General features: G+C 56.6%; 2 protein-coding genes across 9 annotated transcripts in view; one reads left to right on the forward strand and one right to left on the reverse strand.

The window, feature by feature from the left end:
• ATP2A1 (ATPase sarcoplasmic/endoplasmic reticulum Ca2+ transporting 1) overlaps positions 1 to 2,261 on the forward strand; it is a 23,249-nt gene extending 20,988 nt beyond the window's left edge. The window contains 7 exon segments of one of the 2 annotated variants that reach the window (NM_001204393.1): positions 18 to 220; positions 412 to 497; positions 593 to 726; positions 860 to 977; positions 1,121 to 1,238; positions 1,498 to 1,541; positions 1,967 to 2,261. In NM_001204393.1, the coding sequence (NP_001191322.1) occupies positions 18 to 220; positions 412 to 497; positions 593 to 726; positions 860 to 977; positions 1,121 to 1,238; positions 1,498 to 1,502 (664 nt within the window). In that variant the 3' untranslated portion in view covers positions 1,503 to 1,541; positions 1,967 to 2,261. 2 annotated transcript variants of the gene reach the window in all.
• Positions 2,213 to 20,208, reverse strand: RABEP2 (rabaptin, RAB GTPase binding effector protein 2). Of its 7 annotated transcripts, none has more exons than XM_003124519.4 (13): positions 18,819 to 19,874; positions 18,128 to 18,337; positions 14,822 to 14,979; positions 12,848 to 12,958; positions 12,413 to 12,760; positions 10,632 to 10,727; positions 10,442 to 10,540; positions 8,737 to 8,892; positions 4,243 to 4,420; positions 4,092 to 4,103; positions 3,946 to 4,001; positions 3,572 to 3,688; positions 2,213 to 2,887 (listed from the first exon to the last, which is right to left on the reverse strand). In XM_003124519.4, the coding sequence occupies exons 1-13, from the start codon at positions 19,159 to 19,161 to the stop codon at positions 2,786 to 2,788; spliced, it is 1,986 nt and encodes a 661-aa protein (XP_003124567.2). In that variant the 5' UTR covers positions 19,162 to 19,874; the 3' UTR covers positions 2,213 to 2,785. The 7 variants fall into 7 exon arrangements, 6 of the variants coding, with proteins under 6 accessions (XP_003124567.2, XP_020943709.1, XP_020943711.1 ...); XM_021088051.1 differs by having other exon boundaries at positions 2,216 to 2,918; positions 18,819 to 20,129; XR_002342912.1 differs by having other exon boundaries at positions 2,217 to 2,887; positions 3,946 to 3,988; positions 18,819 to 20,098.

The raw sequence follows: 20,501 nt of genomic DNA on the forward strand, positions 1-20,501 counted from the left end.
CCGCCTCCTTCTGGCAGCATCTTCCTGACAGCTGCCCTGGGGCTGCCTGAGGCCTTGATCCCCGTGCAGCTGCTGTGGGTGAACCTGGTGACGGACGGGCTCCCGGCCACAGCCTTGGGCTTCAACCCTCCAGACCTCGACATCATGGACCGGCCCCCCCGGAGCCCCAAAGAGCCCCTCATCAGTGGCTGGCTCTTCTTCCGCTACATGGCAATTGGGGGTGAGCCGGATGGGACCCCACGCTCCTTCCCAGCCCTGGGGACGATCGCCTCTGTGGGACACCAGCCTGTCCACCGCAGCCACCTTGGCAGGGGGGGGGGCTCTTCCTCCACCAGCTGTCCACGAGGCCCTCTCGACTCCTCCCATCCCCCCAGCCCTGCCCCCCCAACTCCCATCTTCTCTCCACCACAGGCTACGTGGGTGCAGCCACTGTGGGGGCAGCAGCCTGGTGGTTCCTGTACGCTGACGATGGCCCTCATGTCACCTACAGCCAGCTGGTAGGGCAGGGCAGAGGAGGGAGTGGGGGGAGCGGGGGGGGGGGTGGTTGGGAGGCTCCTGCAAGGACCCCAGCTCACCCTCCCTCCCCCTGCAGACTCACTTCATGAAGTGCGGAGAGCACAACCCCGACTTTGAGGGTGTGGACTGTGAGGTCTTCGAGGCCCCCCAGCCCATGACCATGGCCTTGTCTGTGCTGGTCACCATCGAGATGTGCAATGCTCTCAACAGGTGGGCCCCCACCCCCTCGCCTCCTGAAGGCCACGCCCTCTGTCCTGCGGGGGCCCTCCTCTCCCTGCTCACCCCATCTCTCTCCTCGTGTCTCCACCCCCGGCCCCATCCCACCTCCCCTCCGACCCCGCAGCCTGTCTGAGAACCAGTCCCTCATGCGGATGCCGCCCTGGGTCAACATCTGGCTGGTGGGCTCCATCGGCCTCTCCATGTCCCTCCACTTCCTCATCCTGTACGTGGACCCTCTGCCGGTGAGCCTCCTTCCAGCCAGGGTGGCCTGCTCCCCACCCACACGGGCCCCTCCGCAGGGGTCCGCGCCCAGAGGTGCTGCCCGAGGGGGGGGGCTGGGGGTCCTCCGGCTCCTCCTCACTGGCTCCTTCCCGCCTCCTCCCAGATGATCTTCAAGCTCCAGGCCCTGGACCTGGCCCACTGGCTCATGGTTCTTAAGATTTCCTTACCAGTCATCGGGCTCGACGAGATCCTCAAGTTCGTTGCGCGGAACTATCTAGAGGGTGAGAGACTCCCCTCCTGGGAACCCTGGCAGCCGCCCCCCCCATCCCAACCCAGGCCCTGAGCACAGCCCCCACCCCCACTCTGCGCTGCGAAGGCGCCTGCCCCCCCTTGCTTTTCAGGTGGGCGAGTTTCCGCCCAGCAGGCCCACCCAGGTCCCCCCGACCTCCCTCCGAGCCCAGGGCAGACCTGGTCTCCTTGGCGCTCCCACCGCCTCCTCCCCTGGGTAACCGGCTGTCTCTCTGTCCTCTCTGGCCATAGGATAACCCGTTCCCCCTCCTCCACCTCTTTGAACCGTGTCACAGGTATCGCGCCCCTTTCTGCCCTCGCCCAGCTGCTGTGCCCCCGCCCGCCCCCTCTGCCCCTCGGGTGGCACTGAGGCCACTTGCCCTTGCAGCTCCACCTGGAGCCAATGCCGCCGCCACTGCCACGCTTCCGAGTGGGGGCGGGCTGCTGCTCTTACTCTATGAGGCCAGCACTGCCCGCCCCCGGGCGCCACCGTGTCTGCTGCGCTGCGCTGCGTTGCGCTGGCTGGGCGCTGAGCTGTCTGCTGCTGGGGCTGCGGTGGTTGGTTGGGAGGAGTGGGGGTCTGGGGACACAGGTGAGTTGGGGGGGTGGCTGGCTGGTGGAGGGGGCTCCAGGTGAGTATTCCAGGGGCCAGAGACAGCGGGGACGGTTCCTCTCCTGTCCTGCCCCGCCACCTGTCTCATCCTTCCCTTTGTCTTTCCAGATCCAGAAGATGAAAGAAGAAAGTGACCAGTCCTACTGCCCCCTCCACCCTCATAGTGATGCATCTTCAGCCAGAGCTGTGGCACAGACCCCTCCCCGTCCCCACCCCCACCCCCACATTCTTGTTTATAAACACGACGTCCCCTTCTCTTCTCCTCTCCCCTTCAGCGTCCCACACCCCCCTCCCCCGCCCCCGGTAACACCTCCCTCCCCAACCCCATGGGGCTTGCAGGGACAAGGCGACCGATTGAGCTGAGCTGCTTATTTATTGAAAATAAATGACAGAAAACTCTGGCCTCCTTGTCTCCGCACACATCTTGGGGCTTGGCTTGGGCCCCTGGGGACAAGCATCTTAGTGTCATGCAGTCCACGGAGCAGCCACTTGTCTGGGGTTGCATGTGTGGCGGGACCCGGGGACATGACCTGAGCCTCCCAGCCACCAACTCAGCTCGATGGTGGCTCGGGAAAGGGGACGAGTGGTAACAGGCGTGGCTGTTAGTGTGGCTGGGGTGGGGCCGGGGCGGGAGGGTCAGGACCCAGGAGGCAGCATAGCAGCCAGAAAGCTAAAGGCCTGAGCCTGCCCTTGGGCTCCCGCAGGGGTTGGGGACCCCCACCTAGGGGTCATCTTTGGAAGCAGAAGGCTCGGCCTCCCCAGGGAGGCGGCACACGAGGGACAGGACAGCGGTGGCTCTGTCACCTCAACCCCAGGCTTGGAGAGGGTGAAGACTCCATTCTGAGACACCCCCCCCAAAAGCCTCGGCCTCACAGTTCAGGAGTGGAGAAAGGCGATCTCCCCCACGGGTGGGCAGGTGCTGGCCCCTCAGGTGTCCTTGATGTCCCTGATGTCCCTGAGGGGCGCCTCGTCCATGATGCTGCGCACTTGCTCCAGACTCTCTGCCTGGCGGATCCGCTCCAGGCGCACCTGGGGGGCGGATGAGGGAGGCAGAGCGCCCCTGGTGGGAAAAGGCAGGCTCACCCCACCCGCCAGCTCCCTGAGGGGCAAGGGCCTTGGCACCAGCACCCAGGGCCCCCACCTCCCCCAACCCCCAGTGAGACTGGTTCAAGGGAAGAAACAGTGTCCAAAGACAGCAGCCTGAGGAAGGCTGGGCAGGGGCAGATGGGGCCACGGGCTTCGCGTGACCGACAAAGATGGACACACAAGATCGTCAACCTTTTTTTGGGGTTTTTTTGGTTTGTTTTTGTTTTGTCTTTTGAAGCCTGCACCCGCGGCATATGGAGGTTCCAAGGCTAGGGATGTAATCGGAGCTGTTGCTGCCGGCCTATGCCACAGTCACAGCCACGCCAGATCTGAGCCACGTCTGTAACCTACACCACAGCTCACGGCAACACTGAATCCTTAACCTACTGAGCGAGGCCAGGGATCGAACCCACAACCTCATGGTTCCTAGTCGGATTTCTTTCTGCTGCGCCACAATGGGAACTTCCCATCAACGTTTTTTTGACCAGGAGCTCAGAGGAAAGGACCGGGCCACGCTAGAGGGAGGAAGGGAGGAAGCCCTCCTCTGACTAGGGGACTGTCCTTGCCAGACCTGAGACAAGTCACCCGGAGTCAGCCTGGTGGGGCTGGCGGGTGGACACGCCATACCTGCAGGGCCTGGGACAGCCGTACGAAATCCCTCTGCACCTGCTCACTGGTCTCCAGCTCAGCCTGCAGCCGCAGCATCTTTGCCCTCTGTTCCGAGAGGAGGTCTGTGAGCTGGACCTGGGGACATAGGACACAGAGTGTGGCAGGGGGTGGGGTAGGTCTTGGGCCACCGAAGCAGGAGGTTTGGACGGGGGAACCCCTTCCATGCCACCCCTGACCCTGACCTCTTCTGTGCGGCCTGAGCCCGGAGGCTGCCCCAGGACTTCATGCCGCCTGGCCTGAGGGAGGCAGAAAGGGCCGCAGGGGCCGGCGAGGGTCTTCTCCACGCTGCCGCCCCCCCAGCCACCGCGATCCTGGCCCGGGTCCTGCCTCACCTTGCTCTGCTCCTGCTGGACCCGCTCCATCTCCATCCTCAGGCTGCACAGGGAGGCTGGGAAGTCAGGCAGGGCCAAGCCGTCAGGCCCACACCCCCTTCTTCCCCGCCCGCCGCCGCCAGGGTCAGGCTGCAGCCCAAACTCACCCTCTAACACCTCTGTGCGGAAAGGAGAGAAAGAGGCGGTCAAGACTCATCATCCCGGCACCACGTCCTCTCCCTCCCCTCCCGGCACCCAGGCCGTCTCCTGTGGGCTGGGGAGTCCGCCTGGGGTGGGGCGGGGTGGTGGCTCCCTCACCTGTCTCCTCCCGCTGCACCCTCAGCTGCCCCTCCAGGCTGGCCCTCGCCGCCGTCTCCTCCTCCAGCGCCTCCCGCAGCGTCACAATCTCGATCCGCAGCCGCTCCGCCTCGTGCTCCCGGGCCTGCTGCTGGGCCCGAGCCTCCTGCTGTGTGCGGAGCACCAGCTGCTGCAGCTCCTGGAAGGAGACAAGTCACTGGCTGGGGGGGTCAGCAGCTGGATGGGGATGCTGGAGGGGAGGGCAAGGGAAGCAGGGAGGAAGAAAACATAAAAGCGGAAACAACTCAAGACTGTCTATCACACGACAGTGGACAAACGCCTTGGGATGGGGGGTTCCTGTCGGGGCTCAGCGGAAACGAACCCGACTAGGATCCAGGAGGATGCAGGCTTGATCCCTGGCCTCGCTCAGCGGGTTAAGGATCTGGCGTTGCCGTGAGCTGTGGGGTAGGTCCCAGACGTGGCTCGGATCCCACGTTGCTGGGGCTGTGGTGTGGGCCGGCAGTTATAGCTCCGATTGGACCCCTAGCCTGGGAACCTCCATATGCCGCAGGGGCGGCCCTAAAAAGCAAAAGCAAAGCCAACCCCTTGGGATGGTAGTGAATATTTTCCCCCAGCACGACTCCCAGGGTGGAGGACCCTCAGAAGTGGTGCTGAGGGAAAGTTCCAGGAGATCGCCCAGAGCAAGATGCTGAGCTATTCTTTTCTTTATATGTGTTTATTTTTTGCTTTATAGGGTGGCACCTGTGGCATATGGAGGTTCCCAGGCTTGGGGTCAAATCAGAGCTGCAGCTGCCAGTCTACACCACAGACACAGCCACAACAATGCGGGATCCAAGCCACATCTGTGACCTACACCACAGCTCATGTCAACACCGGATCCTTAACCCACTGAGCGAGGCTAGGGATCAAACCCAGATGCTCCTAGACACTAGCTGGGTTCATTTCTGCTGAGCCATGACGAAAACTCCATTGAGGTGGGTTTTTTGGTTTTGTTTTGTTTTTACGTTTTAGGGCCGCGCCCGTGGCATAAGGAGGTTCCCAGGCTAGGGGTCTAATCGGAGCTACAGCTGCCCAGCCTATGCCACAGCCACAGCAACCCAGGATCCGAGGCATGTCTGCAACCCACACCACAGCTCACGACCTACACCACAGTTCATGGCAACACCGGATCCTTAACACACTGAGCGGGGCCAGGTATCGAACCCACAACCTTATGGTTCCTAGTCAGATTCGTTTCTGCTGCACCACAATGGGAACGCCTCTACTGAGTTTTTATAATGCTAAAGAACAATTAAAGTTAGCACTCCTTGGTTCAGGCAGACGTGTGTGTAGTAAAAAGGATGCCAGGGGTTCTTGTGTGGCTCAGCGGGTTATGGATCTGGTGCTGTCACTGCAGAGGCCTGGGTCACTGCTGTGACGTGGGTTTGATCCCTGGCCCCAGAACTTCCACATGCCACAGGTGCAGCAAAAAAAAAAAAAAAAAAAAAAAAAAAAAGAAAAGAAAAAAGAAAAAGGATACCAAAGAAAGGGACAGGAAAGATAAATCACAGGATGGCAGGAACAGAAGCAAGGAACAAGAGGGTTGTTGCACAGAAGGGCAGATAAGCTGTAGCAAGGGTGCCAGGTGATCACTTTTTTTTTTTTTTTTTGTCTTTCTGTGGTTTCTAGGGCCAATCCCGTAGCATATGGAGGTTCCCAGGCTAGGGTTCTAATCAGAGCTGAAGCCGCCAGCCTACACCAGAGGCACAGCAACGCGGGATCCAAGCCGCGTCTGCGACCTACACCACAGCTCACGGCAACGCCGGATCGTTAACCCACTGAGCAAGGCCAGGGATCAAACCCGCAACCTCATGGTTCCTAGTCAGATTCGTTAACCACTGAGCCACGATGGGAACTCCATGAGCTTTACATTTTTAATAAAGCCAGTCACAAAGACGATGAGCAAAACAATGATGACAGTTTGTTATGAACCAAAGACAGTGATGAATTCAATCTTGTGGATCGCATGTCACTTAAAATCACAAGCTGTGGAGTTCCCATTGTGGCACAGTGGAAACCATGAGGTTGTGGGTTCCATCCCTGGCCTCCCTCCGTGGGTTAAGGATCTGGCGTTGCCATGAGCTGTGGTGTGGGTCACAGACAAGGCTCGGATCCTGCATTGCTGTGGCTCTGGTGTAGGCCGGCAGCTGTAGCTCCAATTGGACCCCTAGCCTGGGAACCTCCATATGCCACAGGTGCGGCCCTAAAAAGCAATAAATAAATAAATAACAAGCTGGATGACGGCTTCCTTCGCACTAAGCGTCCTGTTTTCTCTCAGTACAGTGCTGGGAGGGGGTATGGTCCCATTTGGCAGTGGAGAAAACTGAACCTTAGAAAGTCAAATAGGGGAGTTCACTTTGTGGCTCAGCCATAAACGAACTAGACTCTGATCTGTGAGGATGAGGGTTCGAGAGGATTCAGAGAGCTCCAGACAAATCAAGAAAGGGCCGGGAGTTCCCATCGTGGCACAGCGGTTAACGAATCCAACTAGGAACCATGAGGTTGCGGGTTCGATCCCTGGCCTTGCTCAGTGGGTTAAGGATCTGGCGTTGCCATGAGCTGTGGTGTAGGTTGCAAACACGGCTCGGATCCCGTGTTGCTGTGGCTGCGGTGTAGGCCAGCGGCCACAGCTCCAATTGGACCCCTGGCCTGGGAACCTCCATATGCCGTGGGAGCGGCCCTAGAAAAGGCACAAAGACCAAAAAAAAAAAAAGAAAAGAAAAGAAAAAAAGAAAGGGCCGAATAGGACTGGAGCTCAACTTCTCTCCTAGAAACAACAAAATTCACAACTAAGGCTGAGCATTCTTCACCCAAATGGACCGGAAACCTTAAAAAAAGATCTCCTACTCCCGAAGACAAAGAGGAGGCCACATCAAGAGGTAGGAGGGGCGATTTCGAGATATAAACAACCCCATCCCTACCGGGTGGGAGGCCCCACAGACTGGAAACTAACTGGTTCACAGAGACTCACCTACAGGAGTGAGAGTTCTGAGCCCCACATCAGACCCTCACGTGTGGGGATCTGGCACGGGGAGAAAGAGCCCCGGAGCATCTGGCAGTGAAGGCCAGTGGGGCTTGTGCGCAGGAGCTCCGCGGGACTGGGGGAAAAAGGAGACCCCATTCTTAAAAGGTGCACACGGACTTTCACATGCACTGGGTCCCAGGGCAGAGCAAAGTCTCCATGGGAATCTGGGTCAAAGCTGACTGCAGTTCTTGGAGGACATCCTGGGAATGTGAACAGGGGTGAATGTGGCTTGTGGTGAGGGAAGGACATTGCAGGCACAGCTCTTGGGGGGAATATTCAGCAGGTGCCTTTCTCTGCAGGGCGCCATTTTGGGAAAATCTGGCCCCACCCACCAGTCAGCTGCTGAGAAGCCCCAGGGCAAACAACAATCCAGGTGGGATCACAGCCCTGGCCCCTCACTAAGCAGGCTGCCTAAAGACCCCTCAGGCACACAGCTGCCTCTAATCCCACCCAGAGACGAAGCCCCACCCACCAGAGGGAGTAGAATCGGCTCCACCTACCAGGGGGCAGGCATCAGCCCCTCCCATCAGGAAGCCTACAGCAAGCCCCCCATACCGACCTCAGCCACAGGGGGGCAGACATCAGAAGTAAGAGAGGCTACAACTCTATTATCTGTAAAAAGGTCACCACACCAAAAACCTATAAAAATGATCCATGAGGATGAGGGTTCGATCCCTGGCCTCGCTCGGTGGACAAGGATTGCTGTGGCTGGGGTGTGGGCTGGTGGCTATAGCTCTGATTCGACCCCTAGCCTGGCAACTTCTATATGCTGCAGGTGTGGCCCTAAAAAAAAAAAAAAAGGTCAAATGAGGAGTTCCTGTTGTGGCTCAGGAGGTTAAGAACCTGACTAGTATCCAAGAGGACACAGGTTCCATCCCTGGCCCCCCATGGATCAAGGACCCAGGGCTGCCGTGAGCTGCGATATAGGTCGCAGCCACAGCTCAGATCCCATGTTGCTGCGGCTGTGGTGTTCGACCCCTAGCCTAGGAACTTCCATATGCCATGGGTGTGGCCCTAAAAAGCAAAGGAAAAAAAAAAAAGAAAAGAAAAGTAAGAAAACACAGCTGGAGGTCCTGTTGTGGCTCAGTGGTTAACGAATCCGACTAGGAACCATGAGGTTGAGGGTTCGATCCCTGGCCTTGCTCAGTGGGTTAAGGATCCAGCGTTGCTGTGAGCTGTGGTGTAGGTTGCAGACGCGGCTCGGATCCCACGTTGCTGTGGCTCTGGCGTAGGCTGGTGGCTACAGCTCCAAATAGACCCCTAGCCTGGGAACCTCCATATGCTGTGGGGTGTGGCCCTAGAAAAGACAAAAAAAAAAAGGACAAAAAAAAACACAGCAAATACACAGCAGCCTGGGTCTGTCCCCAAGTGCCATGGCCCCAGGCCAGTGATCGCTGCGTGAGGAGAGGAAGGGCCCGCAGTGAGCTTACCGGCAGTGATTTGGGCAGCGTCTCCTCCTGGCCCTCGTCCGGCTCCAGGCCCCGGGCGGCTAAAGACGGCGGCTGCTCGGCCCGGAGCCCTTGGTTTTCCTCGGTCAGTCGCTTGACCTCGTGGCGCAGGCACTTGTGGGAGGTGGCCAGCTCTGCCTAGGGATGGACAGTGAGTGCAAAGCGATAAGGGGACTGGGGGCGTCCAGTTTCCCATGAGGCCAAACCTGGAACACTCCTCCCAGACTCTGGAAGGAGGGCCAGGAAGCCCACACCCTCCTCCTGGGCTGAGAAAGGAAGAAACACCCTTCAGTAAGCGTCCTTGGCTCCCAAGCTCTTTCTAGGCCCTCCTTGATGACTAGGGGGTCATACAGTGGCAGCCACAGGCTACATCAAGTGTTTATTTGGTTGATATGGGTGGGTTTTTTTTTTTTTTTCCTCTCTCTTTTATGGCCACTCTGAAGCATATGGCGTTCCCAGGCTAGGGATCAGATCTGAGCCACAGCTGTGACCCAAGCCATAGCTGCGGCAATGCTGGATCCTTAACCCACTGTGCCAGGATAGGGATCAAACCTGTGTCCCAGCACTCCCAAGACGCTTCTGATCCTGTTGCGCCACAGGAAGAACTGAGTGCTTTTATGTTTTTCGTCTTTTTAGGGCCACGCCTGCAGTATATGGAAGTTTCCAGGCTAGGGGTCAAATCAGACCTGCAGCTGCTGGCCTATGCCCCAGCCACATCTGTGACCTATGCTGCAGCTGGTGGCAACATTGGATCCTTAACCCACTGAGTGGGGCCAGGAATTGAACCTATATACTCATGGATACTAGTCAGGTTCTGCAGAGCCACAGCCGGAACTCCTATATGGGTGTTTTCAAACCTTAAGTGAATGCCAATTTTAAAAACTGGAAGACGGAGTTCCCGTCGTGGCACGGTGGAAACGAATCCGACTAGGAACCATGAGGTTGCAGGTTCCATCTCTGGTCTCGCTCTGTGGGTTAAGGATCCAGTGTTGCCATGAGCTGTGGTGTAGGTCACAGACATGGCTTGGATCCGGCATTGCTGTGGCTGTGGCGTAGGCCAGAGGCTGTAGCTCCGACTAGACCCCCTAGGCTTAGAACCTCCATATGCTGCAGGTACGGCCCTAAAAAGACAAAATAAAATAAAAACTGGAAGACTACACACACACACATTCAGGTCTCTGGCTATTCTCGACAAATGAAACTGGGCAGCATCAGGCCTACACTCCCACGCACTGCTGTCAGCGGAGTCGAAGGGGCACTAGCCCCCTTTTCCAGGGCTCTCGGTTTGCACTGCTGCTCCTTCCTGCCTCACACCTTGCCCAATTCAATGATTTTTCTCTCCTGTCTCATCTCAGGAAGGATCTGATTTTGCAAGACCTGCTTTTAATCCTCACGACTTGGAAGCGAGGTCCCGTGATCTCAATTGCAAGGCGACAAGGCTGAGGTTCTGAGCTTGTGGGATTAGCTCCAGATCACAGAGCCAGAGCATGGTGGGCTCTGTCTGAATGCAGTACCTGGTGCCTTTGAAACCCTTTTGCCCACCTGGCACCAACTCCAGAGTGAGGCCAGAGTGGCTGGTTGGGGGCGGGGGATGCTGGACAGGTGCCTCCACCTTCCACGCGTCCCCCCTCAACCACCTCCGGTCTCACTCCTCTCCCGCCCACCTGTCCGGGTTCCCAGTCCTCACCATCTGCAGCTGAACCCGCTCCTGGGCCTGGCTCACGGTCCCCTGCAGGGTCCTCAGCAGCTGCTCTGAGTTCTGGACCTGGGCCAGGAGCACCTGCATCTGTGGGTGGACGGGGGCCAGGGGTGAGACCAGGGTGGGGAGGAGGCAGGCAGCCCAAGTCCTCCGGGACTGGAGCCCAAGCCAAACCCACCTGCTTGGCGCAGTCCTCGTTGCTCCGTCTCAGGCCCTCCTGCAGCTCGTCCCGCTCCCGGCTGATGCTCTCCAGGTCCTTCTGCAGCTGCCGCCCCTGCCAGGGAGGCCAGCCTCAGCCTCGACCTCCAAGGAGAGGCCTTGCCTCCTCACCAGGCCTTGCGTGCCTCGCCTCCTGCCCCTCAGTGGGCAGTGCCATCATTCGCATGATCATTCAAGCCAGACGCCCAGGAATGGATTCTGGGCCTTCTCTTTCCTCCGCCCCCCAGGTCCAACCCACCAGCTAACCCTGCCCCGGCAGCCTCCAAAGTGGATTCCAATCCACTCACTTCTTTCCACCTCTGCTGCCATCTCCCGGTCCTGGCCACTACCTTCCTCTAAGCTATGTCAAGCATCGCCCTCCCAACCGGTCACCCTGTATCTTCTGCCGTCCCTTCCCCCGACTACAGTCCAATCCAAAACAGAGCCCCAGTGACCTGTTAAAAGCCTAAAGCAATCTTAAAAAAAAAAAAAAAAAAAAAAAAGCAGAAACAAATCCAACCAATATCTATGAGGATGTGGGTTCAACCCCTGGCTTCACTAAGTGGGTTAAGGATCTGGTGTTGCTGTGAGCTACGGTGTAGGTCGCAGATGCAGCTCGGATCTGATTGCTATGGCTCTGGCGTAGGCCAGCAGCTGTAGCTCCAATTTTACCCCTAGCCTGGGAACTTCCACACACCACACCTGCAGCCCTTAAAAAAAAAAAAAGGTCTCAAGCAGGAGTTCCCACTGTGATTCAGCAGATTAAGAACCCAGCACCGTGTCCGTGAGGATGCAGGTTCGATCCCAGGCCTCCCTCAGTGACTGAAGGATCTGGCGCTGTTGCAAGCTGCGTCGTTGGTCACAGACGTGGCTCGGATCTGGCATTGCTGTGACTGTGGCGTAGGCCAGCAGCTATTTGACCTCTAGCCTGGGAACCTCATTGGCTGCCAGTATGGCCGTAAAATACAGTAAATTAACTTTTTTAAGAGCCTAAAGTAGAGCAGGCCTCTCCCTGCCTTCAACACCACAGAGGCTTTCTGTAGCTCCTCGTCTAAAATGCCAACTCCATGGATGGCCCCAAAGCCAAGGCCGAACTCCTGCCTTTTTTTTTTTTTTTTGGTCTTTTCTAGGGCTGCACCCACAGCATATGGAAGTTCCCAGGCTAGGGGTCTAATTGGACCTGTAGCCACTGGCCTACACCGCAGCCACAGCAACACGGGATCCGAGCCGCTTCTGCAACCTACACCACAGCTCACGGCAATGCCAGATCCTTCATCCACTGAGCAAGGCCAGGGATCGAACCTGCAACCTCATGGTTCCTAGTCCGGATTCGTTAACCACTGAGCCACGACGGGAACTCCCCTGCCTGCCTTTCTGATCTCATCTGTCTTCCGATCCTTGGAGGCCTTCCTGCTCCCCAGACACACTGTGGTCTGTCTATCCTCTGGGCCTTAGAACCTGCGGTTCCTCTGGCCCCTGGTCTTCAAAGAGCACCTCTTTTTCACCAGCCAGGTCTGTCTCCCGCATCACCAGTCTCTACTGAGTTTCCTTCCGGGGGTCTCATCTTCCTCACGTGCCCCTGAGTCTGGCTCCCTGGCTAGGAGGAAGCTCCAAGAGAGCAGGCCGCTCTGTTTTCACTGCAGAATCCCTGGCTCTAGCTCAGGGCCCAGACACAGCTTGTAACTACTCAGTGCTCAGTAACTACTTGAAGGGGAGGCAGATTCGTGCCCGGCGGCAAGCCCCTCTGCCCGCTCCACTCACCTCCATCTGCAGCTGCTCCCACTGGTTGTCTGGGACGAGCTGGTACCCAGGAGGGGGCAGGTAGATGCCCTCAGGGACCAGGGTGCCCGTGGACACCAGAGAGGCTGTCTCCTCCTGCTCGGGGCTCAGGCCCTGGCGGCTACAGGGCAGGGAGGCGCTGCCGCTGGCCCCACCGCCCAGGGAGAAGGAGGAGATGGAGGCGCTGTCGTCGCAGTTGTGGGCGAAGGCTTCGGCCGCCGTGCCCCCGTCCCCACTCAGCTCCTCGAGAGGCTCCAGTGGCGGAGAAGGGTCCCGGGACAGGAGCAGCTCTGTGGAGCCTTGCAGGGAAGGAGGGGCCTGGGGCCGTCTCTAGGGAAAGGGGGCACGGAAGAGGCTGGGGGGCCAGGGTCCTGCGGCGCCCCTTCCTCCCGCAGCGCCCCCTGGCCACCCCCTCACCTGGATCTCCTGAATCAGTTCCTCTGCCCTCAGCAGTTTGGCCTTCAGCTCCTCAATCTCCTGCTCCATGGGCAGCACGATCTCCCGCAGCTTCTCCGAGTCCTCATGAGCCTGAGGAAGGGAGGTGGGTGGTGACAGCCCTCTCCCAACTACGGGACCCTCAGGGCTGATGAGAGCTTTACCTCCAAGCAATTAACTCTTCCAATCCTCCCAAGAAGGCGCTATCCACCCCCATTCATTCATTTTGCTTTTTAGGGCTGCACCTGCGACACATGGAAGTTCCCAGGCTAGGGGTCGAATCAGAGCTGCAGCTGCCAGCCTACATCACAGCTACAGCCACACTAGATCCGAGGCGCATATGTGACCTACACCACAGCTCACGGTAACGTCGAATCCTCAACCCACTGAGCAAGGCCAGGGATTGAACCCGAAACCTCATGGTTCCTAGTCGGATTTGTTTCCGCTGCGCCACAAACAGAACTCCAATGTCAGGTTCTTAACAATGGGAACACAGAGGCTCTGAGAGCTTACACGACTCGCCCCACCCAATGCTCCTAATACCTCCCTCCTGATACTCCCAGAGGCAATCTGAATGCAAGTAAGTAGCAGCCTCTGCTGGCAAACTAGGGGTTGGGAGCCTTCCTTTCTTGGGCTCCTGTTTCAATCTCTGCCCTTCTAACCAGGTGATTTACTCCATCTCCTAACTCACAGGGCTGCTGTGACGCTCAAATGAGGTAATGATGGGAGTTCCCCCCATGGCTCAGCAGAAAGGAACCCGACTAGGATCCATGAGGATGCGGGTTCGACCTCTGGCCTCACTCAGTGGGTCAGGGATCCGGCGTTGCTGTGAGCTGTGGTGTAGGTCGCAGACACAGCTCGGATCCTGTGTTGCTGTGGCTGTGGTAACAGCTCTAATTTGACTCCTAGCCCAGGAACTTACTTCCATGTGCCACAGGTGTGGCCCTAAAAAGCAAAAAAAGGAAAACCTGGAGTTCCTTTGGCTCAGCGGAAACAAATCTGACTAGTATCCGTGAGGACACAGGTTTCATCCCCGGCCTTGCTTAGCGGGTTAAAGATCCGGCGTTGCCATGAGTGATGGTGCAGGTCGCAGATGCGACTTGGATCTGGCATGGCTGTGGCTGTGGTGTAGACTGGTGGCTACAGCCCCAATCCAACCCCTTTCCTGGGAACGTCCATATGCTGCGGGTGTGGGCCTAAAAGACAAAAAAAACAAAAACAAAAAATGAAAACATATCTCTGCATTGACCAAATGGAAAAAGAAAAAAAAAGCTTTAAACACAACTTTGTAAGGCAGCTACATTCTAATAAAATTTTTTTAAAAGAAAAAATTTAAAAAAAGAACAAAGCTTTAGCACAAGTTCCCATGTGGTGCAGTGGGTTAAGGATCCGCCATGGCCACAGCTATGGCGCAGGTCACAACGGCAGTGCGGGTTCGATCCCTGGCCCGGGACACTTCATGTGCCGTGGCGAAAGCAAAGCTTTTAGGACCAGAGGGCCTAGATTTTAGAATTCCAGATCTGCTCCTTTGTATGTGCATTAACCTGGGGAGAAGTACTCAACTTCTCTGAGGCTCATCTTACTCATCTGCTGAATGGATCTAATGGACCTCTTTCAGGGGAAAGACTGGGGAGACGGAGTCGGTCAAGCAGGTGTCACAGTGCATGAGAGGTATCCTTAAGCGTTAGCTCCCCTCCCCCGGCAGGACTTTCCTTGATTTTGGAGGTAAATGCACTTGGCATCCCATTAGTAAGTGGCAAGCCAGGACTGTGCTGAGCACGGGGTTAGCAGGTGCTACACCTAGAACTATTACCGCGTGCCCTGTTGCCAGTGATACAGCTCTTATTTAAGCCAGACCGACAATCCCTCTGCTCCACTGTCACTGGCTCAACATCTTTCCAACCCCTCGGGGGCGGGGGCGGGGTGGGGGGTGGGGGTGGCCATCTCAACCCCAACCTTTTCCATCTGCTTCTCCAAGGAGTCCAGGGGGTGGGCCCGGGACAGCAGCTGCTTCAGGCGCCCCAGCTCCCGCTCCTTCTCCTCACAGTCCTGCTGCTGCTGCTGCCGCTCCTGCTTCAGAGCCGTGATCTGGGCTTCATAGCTGCTGATGGAGTCTGGTGAGGCAGGAAGGGCGGGGGAAAGGGAGCATCAGTGCGCTGGTCCTGCCTTGGGGGGCCGATGGGGGACTCTCCATCACTGCCACTCTCTGCAAGGCAATTCACTACAGCGGTGGCAGGGACAGTGATGACGCTGGGCTCTGCGGTGGGATGGTCCTGGGCTATGGGCTAGCCTTTCTGCATAATGTCCTCAGCTAACGATTATCCCACTGGCTTGTTAGAGGATCAAATGACATGAAACCTGGAAGGGGTTCAGCTCTCTTCCTGGTACCCATTAAGTGCTAAAGATAGGCTATCTGGGAGCTCCCTTTGTGGCTCAGTGGGTTAAGAACCCGACTAGGATCCATGAGGATGCGGGTTCAATCCCTGGCCTCGCTCACTGGGTTAAAGATCCGGTGTTGCCATGAGCTGTGGCGTAGGTCACGATGTGGCTCAGATCCGGCACTGCTGTGACTGGCCGACAGCTGGAGCTCTGATTGGACCCCTGGCCTGGGAACTTCCATATGCTTCAGGAGCAGCCCTAAAAAAAAAAAGAAAAAAAAAGAAAAGAAATGAAAATAGGAATTCCTGTTGTGCTCCATGGAAGACACAGGGTCGATCCCTGGCCTTGCTCAGTGGATTAAGGATCTGGTGTTGCTGTGAGCTGTGGTGTGGGTCCCAGACACGGCTCCGATCTGGCGTTGCTGTGGCTGTAGCATAGGCCGGTGGCTACAGCTCCGATTCAACCCCTAGCCTGGGAACCTCCATATGCCATGGGTGTGGCCCTAAAAAGACAAAAGACCAAAAAGAAAATAGGCTATCTGTTGCTATTAATACATACCAATAACAATCAGTATCAAATGACAGTCATAAATATTGATGATCCTGAGCTAGGCTCCGGAAATAGAGAAACGAATCCAACAGAAACCCTGACACCAGGAGCCCACAGTCCAGTGCGGAAGATGACGGTGGAAAAAAGCAGTGTGAGAAGAGCTCATGAGAGGACCATTCCTGGGCTTGTGGATCCCAGAGGAAGGAGCCCCTTGCTCTGCCTGGCTGGCCAGGAGAGACTCCAGCAAGGGGCGAAGGAGGGAAAGGACACATTAAGTAACAGGAGCAGAGACTCAGGGGTGGGAAAGTGGCTGGTGTGGCCAGGGCATGGTGGGCTTGTTGGAAGAACTGGGGTAAAGGTGCAGGAGGAGATGCTGGGAAGGGTGGCCGGGGATGGCTCCCAAGGCCTTGCAGGCCACATCAAGGAATTTGGCATTTATCCTACAGGTCCGTGGGAGGTTAAGGTGATGCTGGCTGGAACATGGTCATTTTTCACTCGCACAGTTATTTCTCTTAGCACGTGCTCACATTAGACGTAAAGCTTCCACTGCCAGACTGTCTGGGTTCAGATCTTCTGCTACCTTCTAGCTGTACTTTCTAAGGTCGTTAGGCAAGTTATCTGACCTCTCCGGGCCTCAGAGCTTCCTCTGTAAGATGGAGATGGATAGTAGTTCCTACTCCATGGGAACTGCTATGACGACTTAAAGCATTTAATTTTTAAAATTTATTTATTTATTTACTTTAGGGCTGCACCTGCGGCATATGGAAGTTTCCAGGCTAGGGGTCGAATCGGAGCTACAGCTACAGGCCTACAATGCAGCCACAGCAACGCCAGGTCCAAGCCGCATCTGCAGCCTATACCACAGCTCATGGCAATGCCGGATCCATAACCCACTGAGCTAGACCAGGGATTCAGCCCCACATGCTTGTGGATTCTAGTCAGATTTGTTTCCGCTGAGCCACAAGGAAACTCCCTAAAGCATTTATTTAAAAAATTTTTTTTTTCTTTTTACAGCTGCACCTGTAGCATATGGAAGTTTCCCAGGCTAGGAGTCATATCAGAGCTGCAGCTTCAGGCCCACACCACAGCAACACCAGATCCTTAACCCACTGAGCCAGGCCAGGGATCGAACCCACATCCTCACAGAGACTATGTCGGGTTCTTAACCCACTCAGCCACAGTGGGAACCCCTCATAAAGCATTTAGTTCACTGCCTGGCATATAGTAGGTGCTCAACAAATGTTAGTTATTATCACTATTAGCAATATTATTAATATATTATTAAATAATAATATTATTATTATTTAGGATATAGTTTCACATAGGGACAGAAAGTTCCCTTTAAAATAAATGTATGAGTTCCCTGGTGGCTTAGTGGGTTAAGGACCTGGCATTGTCACTGCTGTGGCTGGGGTCACTGCTGTGGTGCAGGTTTGATCCCTGGCCCAGGAATTTCTGCGTGCTGTGGGCATGGCCAAAAAAATTAAAACTCTACTTAGAGAACAAATATTAAGTAGGTAACAGGGTAAGTCACACAAGGAGACACCCATGTTACACAGGTGGTTCCTGGATGCCCAAAACGTGGGAAATAGGGCCCAGGGAAGTATGGAGCCAAGTGCGGTTGTTAGGGAAATGACATGGTGGGACAGGAATTGTAGGAAGTTTACTCTGGAAGTCAATGTCATGGCCAGACTCTAGAGGGAGACTGAGGAGAGCTTCCCTACAGCAGTGGCAGGGGAAGCAGAGGGGTGAGACGGGACTGGAAGCTATTACAGAGACTCTGGCCTCTGGCTAGAGGAGAAGGGGGACATAGGAGAAGCAGCTGGGGGATCTGGGGCAAGGGGAGCTGATGAATCCCAAGTATGAAGGATGTGAGGGAGGGAAGTCAGTGCGAGGGTGTGGTGGGAGGAGGGTATCTGCGGCCGGAGTGGTGCTTGGAGAAGAAAGGAAATAAGATGATGAGACTTACAGAGCCTAGTCCCAGGGCTGAGTCTGAAGGCCAGAAGCTTAAATGTGTTCTCAGGGAACTGAGAAGTTGGTCACTTTCAGGGTTGATCAGTCATCAGTGAGGGACAAGAAATGACACAGGGCCAGGGAACAGGTAGCAACTCAGAGCTAAACTTAGCTGGAACTGACAGAGCTGCTTGCTAGCACAGGCAGCGCCTCTATGCAAATGAGAAAAGGAAGCCTCTTCCTCTGAGTCCTTGGGCCGGCCCTGTGCTAGGCGGCCCTGCTAACCTACCCCATAAGTTATCTGTGCCCCCTGACCCTTTCTTGTCATGCACTACTACCCCTTACAGGGCTGAAAGAGTCTGGGAGGAGTGCCTGCCTCACCTTTCAGGATAGCCTGCAGCGAGGCCACCTCCTCTTGGCATTGCCTCTGCACTGCAGCCACAGCCTCGGCCTTCGTGCTCTCGCTCACCTCTGCCACAGCCTTCATGGTTTCCATTTCTGCCAGGGCGCCTGCCAGCTCAGCCCGGAGCCGGTCGAGCTCCCCTGACTCGGCCTCAAGCTTTGCCCCTTCTTGGAGTTGCGGGTCCAGCGCTGTGGAGGACAGGAATCAGCCTCCCTTCGCATCACTCTCGGATCCCCAACAATCCCAAATCTGCAAGTCCTGCAACTTACTATTGCAGCCGTGGCCCTGGCACCTTCACTCTAGCCCCGCCCCGCCCACCTGGCCCCGCCTTCTTCTCACCTACCACTGCCTCGTGTTGTCTAGAACCCCGCCTCTTCCTCCCTCGGTTCACCCAATCCCCTTTTCTCTGACACGACCCCCGAGCTCTCTCCCAGAGGCTCCGCCCCCTGTCCACCTGGCCCCTCCCCTCCCCCTCTTGGCCCCACCTCTAACCTGCCACTGGCCCTCCCCCTTGAGCCGCTAGGCCACGCCCCCTCCACCTCTTTCCTGGCGGCGTGGTCCCGCCCCTTTCTCCAGGCTCCCCTCAGCACCCCCCCATCCACCCGCGCGGAGCTCGGCCCCGCCTCTAGCCTCATCGCCCCTCGCGTGCATGGACGCACCCTCACGTACCGGTCCCCGGCTGTCGCCGCCGGCCATCCTCGCCCGCGGCCGCCGGCGCAGCTGCCGCCATCGCCTCAGCGCAAACGGCGGGTTCCCGCACTGCCTGGTGACGGCGCTCACAGCTTCCGGGTCCTCTCGGCTGTTTCCGGATCCGCTCGGCTGTTTCCGGATCGGTCCTGGGCTCGAGGCAGAGGCCGGAGTTGGGGGGGGGATGGCGAGCCTCGGCCGAAGATTTCCGAGTCGAAGCCGAAGCCGGACAGCGGCCCAGGCCCCGCCCCTTCTCGCTCTCTTTCCTGAGCCGCGCTGTTGAAGAAGGACACCTGTCCTTCAAACCCCGAAGAAGTTCTTTCATCGAAGGCTTTGTGGCGTCTCCGCGTGACCTTGGAAGCTGGGCTTAAATTACACCTCCTCTGAAACGCCCGCTGGCCTCGGCTTAAGGAGGGCGAAGTTCCTGTGGTTTCTCCTGCGCTCGGGAACCGGCCCCTTTGATCCGTCCCTGGCCACCCTTCCGCCGGAGCTTGGATCACGTTACAGCCAATTGTGGTCGGACCTTCCTGCACCTCTGCTCTGGTGGAGCGTTCTTCGGGGCAGGGCTGCTGGATCGTCTTCACTTTTTCTGGGCGCCTGGGTCCCCGCGTTGTCAGTCGTAGAAGTCAGAAACTTCCATGTCCCCACCCCCACTTTGATATTCAGCCAGTCACCGCTTCCTGCTAATCCTCCTCCCCTCCCAGTGCCTTTCAAATCCCTCCTTTCCTCTCTCGGCCACTGCCCTGGGTCAAGCTCTCATTATATATGTGACCTCTCCCTCCAACAGCCGGCCCGACATCTCTCCTTGGCTGGTGACAAGCAGCTCAGACTTACGTCTCAAGCCTTGATTCCCCTTCTCCCAAACCTGTTTCTTCCTCTGTTAAGTACACACCAGGCGGTTTTTCGTGTCCTCCTGCAAGCCGTGTAAACTGTACCTCCAAAGCACTAAATATTCCAGAATGGACTCCTTTGTCTTCATCCCCAGCGCTAACACCCAACCCCAGTACCCATCATCTCTCTCCTGAACTTCCACACTGCCTCTGCTCCCCTTGTGTCCCCTTTCGGCCCCATTAGTTAATTATCAAAGCAATTAGAGTGATCTTTGTAAAGCAGATCACGTCTCATCCCCGCTTAAAATCTGGTTCAATCCAATTTGAAAATGGGCACAGTACACAAATAGTCGTTTCTCTGATGTTGCAGATGGCAAATGTGTGCCTGAGAAGACATTCAACATCTTAGCCATTAGGAAGAGCAAAGTTCCTTTGCACACCTAGCATGATGGCTAACATTTTAAGAGGCATGATACCAAATGCTGGTGAATTGATGAAACTGGGTTTCTCATGTATTCTTGATGGGGATGTCAAATCAGATAGCCTCTGTAGAAAAGGGTATGATGGGGAGTTCCCGTTGTGGCTCAGCAGAGATGAATCCGACTAGGAACCATGAGGTTGCGGGTTCAAACCCTGGCCTTGCTCAGTGGGTTAAGGACTCGGTGTTGCCGTGAGCTGTGGTGTAGGTCGCAGACACGGCTCGGATCCTGCATGGCTGCGGCTGTGGCTGTGGCGTAGGCCAGCGGCCACAGCTCCGATTCGACCCCTAGGCTGGGAACCTCCACATGCCATGGGTGCGGCCCTAAAAAAAAAAAAAAGAGAGAGAGAAGAAAAG

Source organism: Sus scrofa, chromosome 3 (genome assembly GCF_000003025.6).
Source record: "Sus scrofa isolate TJ Tabasco breed Duroc chromosome 3, Sscrofa11.1, whole genome shotgun sequence".
Classification (NCBI taxonomy): domain Eukaryota; kingdom Metazoa; phylum Chordata; class Mammalia; order Artiodactyla; family Suidae; genus Sus; species Sus scrofa.

Bases quoted from the DNA above. Each gene is read 5' to 3' on its own strand.
- RABEP2 (XM_021088049.1), bottom strand. From the start codon at position 19,161: ATGAAAGAACTTCTTCGGGGTTTGAAGGACAGGTGTCCTTCTTCAACA. The intron at 18,338-18,818 runs GTACGTGAGGGT...TGTCCTCCACAG, and splicing joins GCGGCGACAGCCGGGGACCG to CGCTGGACCCGCAACTCCAA. The intron at 12,959-14,821 runs GTTGGGGTTGAG...TCCCTTCCTCAG, and splicing joins TGGAGAAGCAGATGGAAAAG to GCTCATGAGGACTCGGAGAA.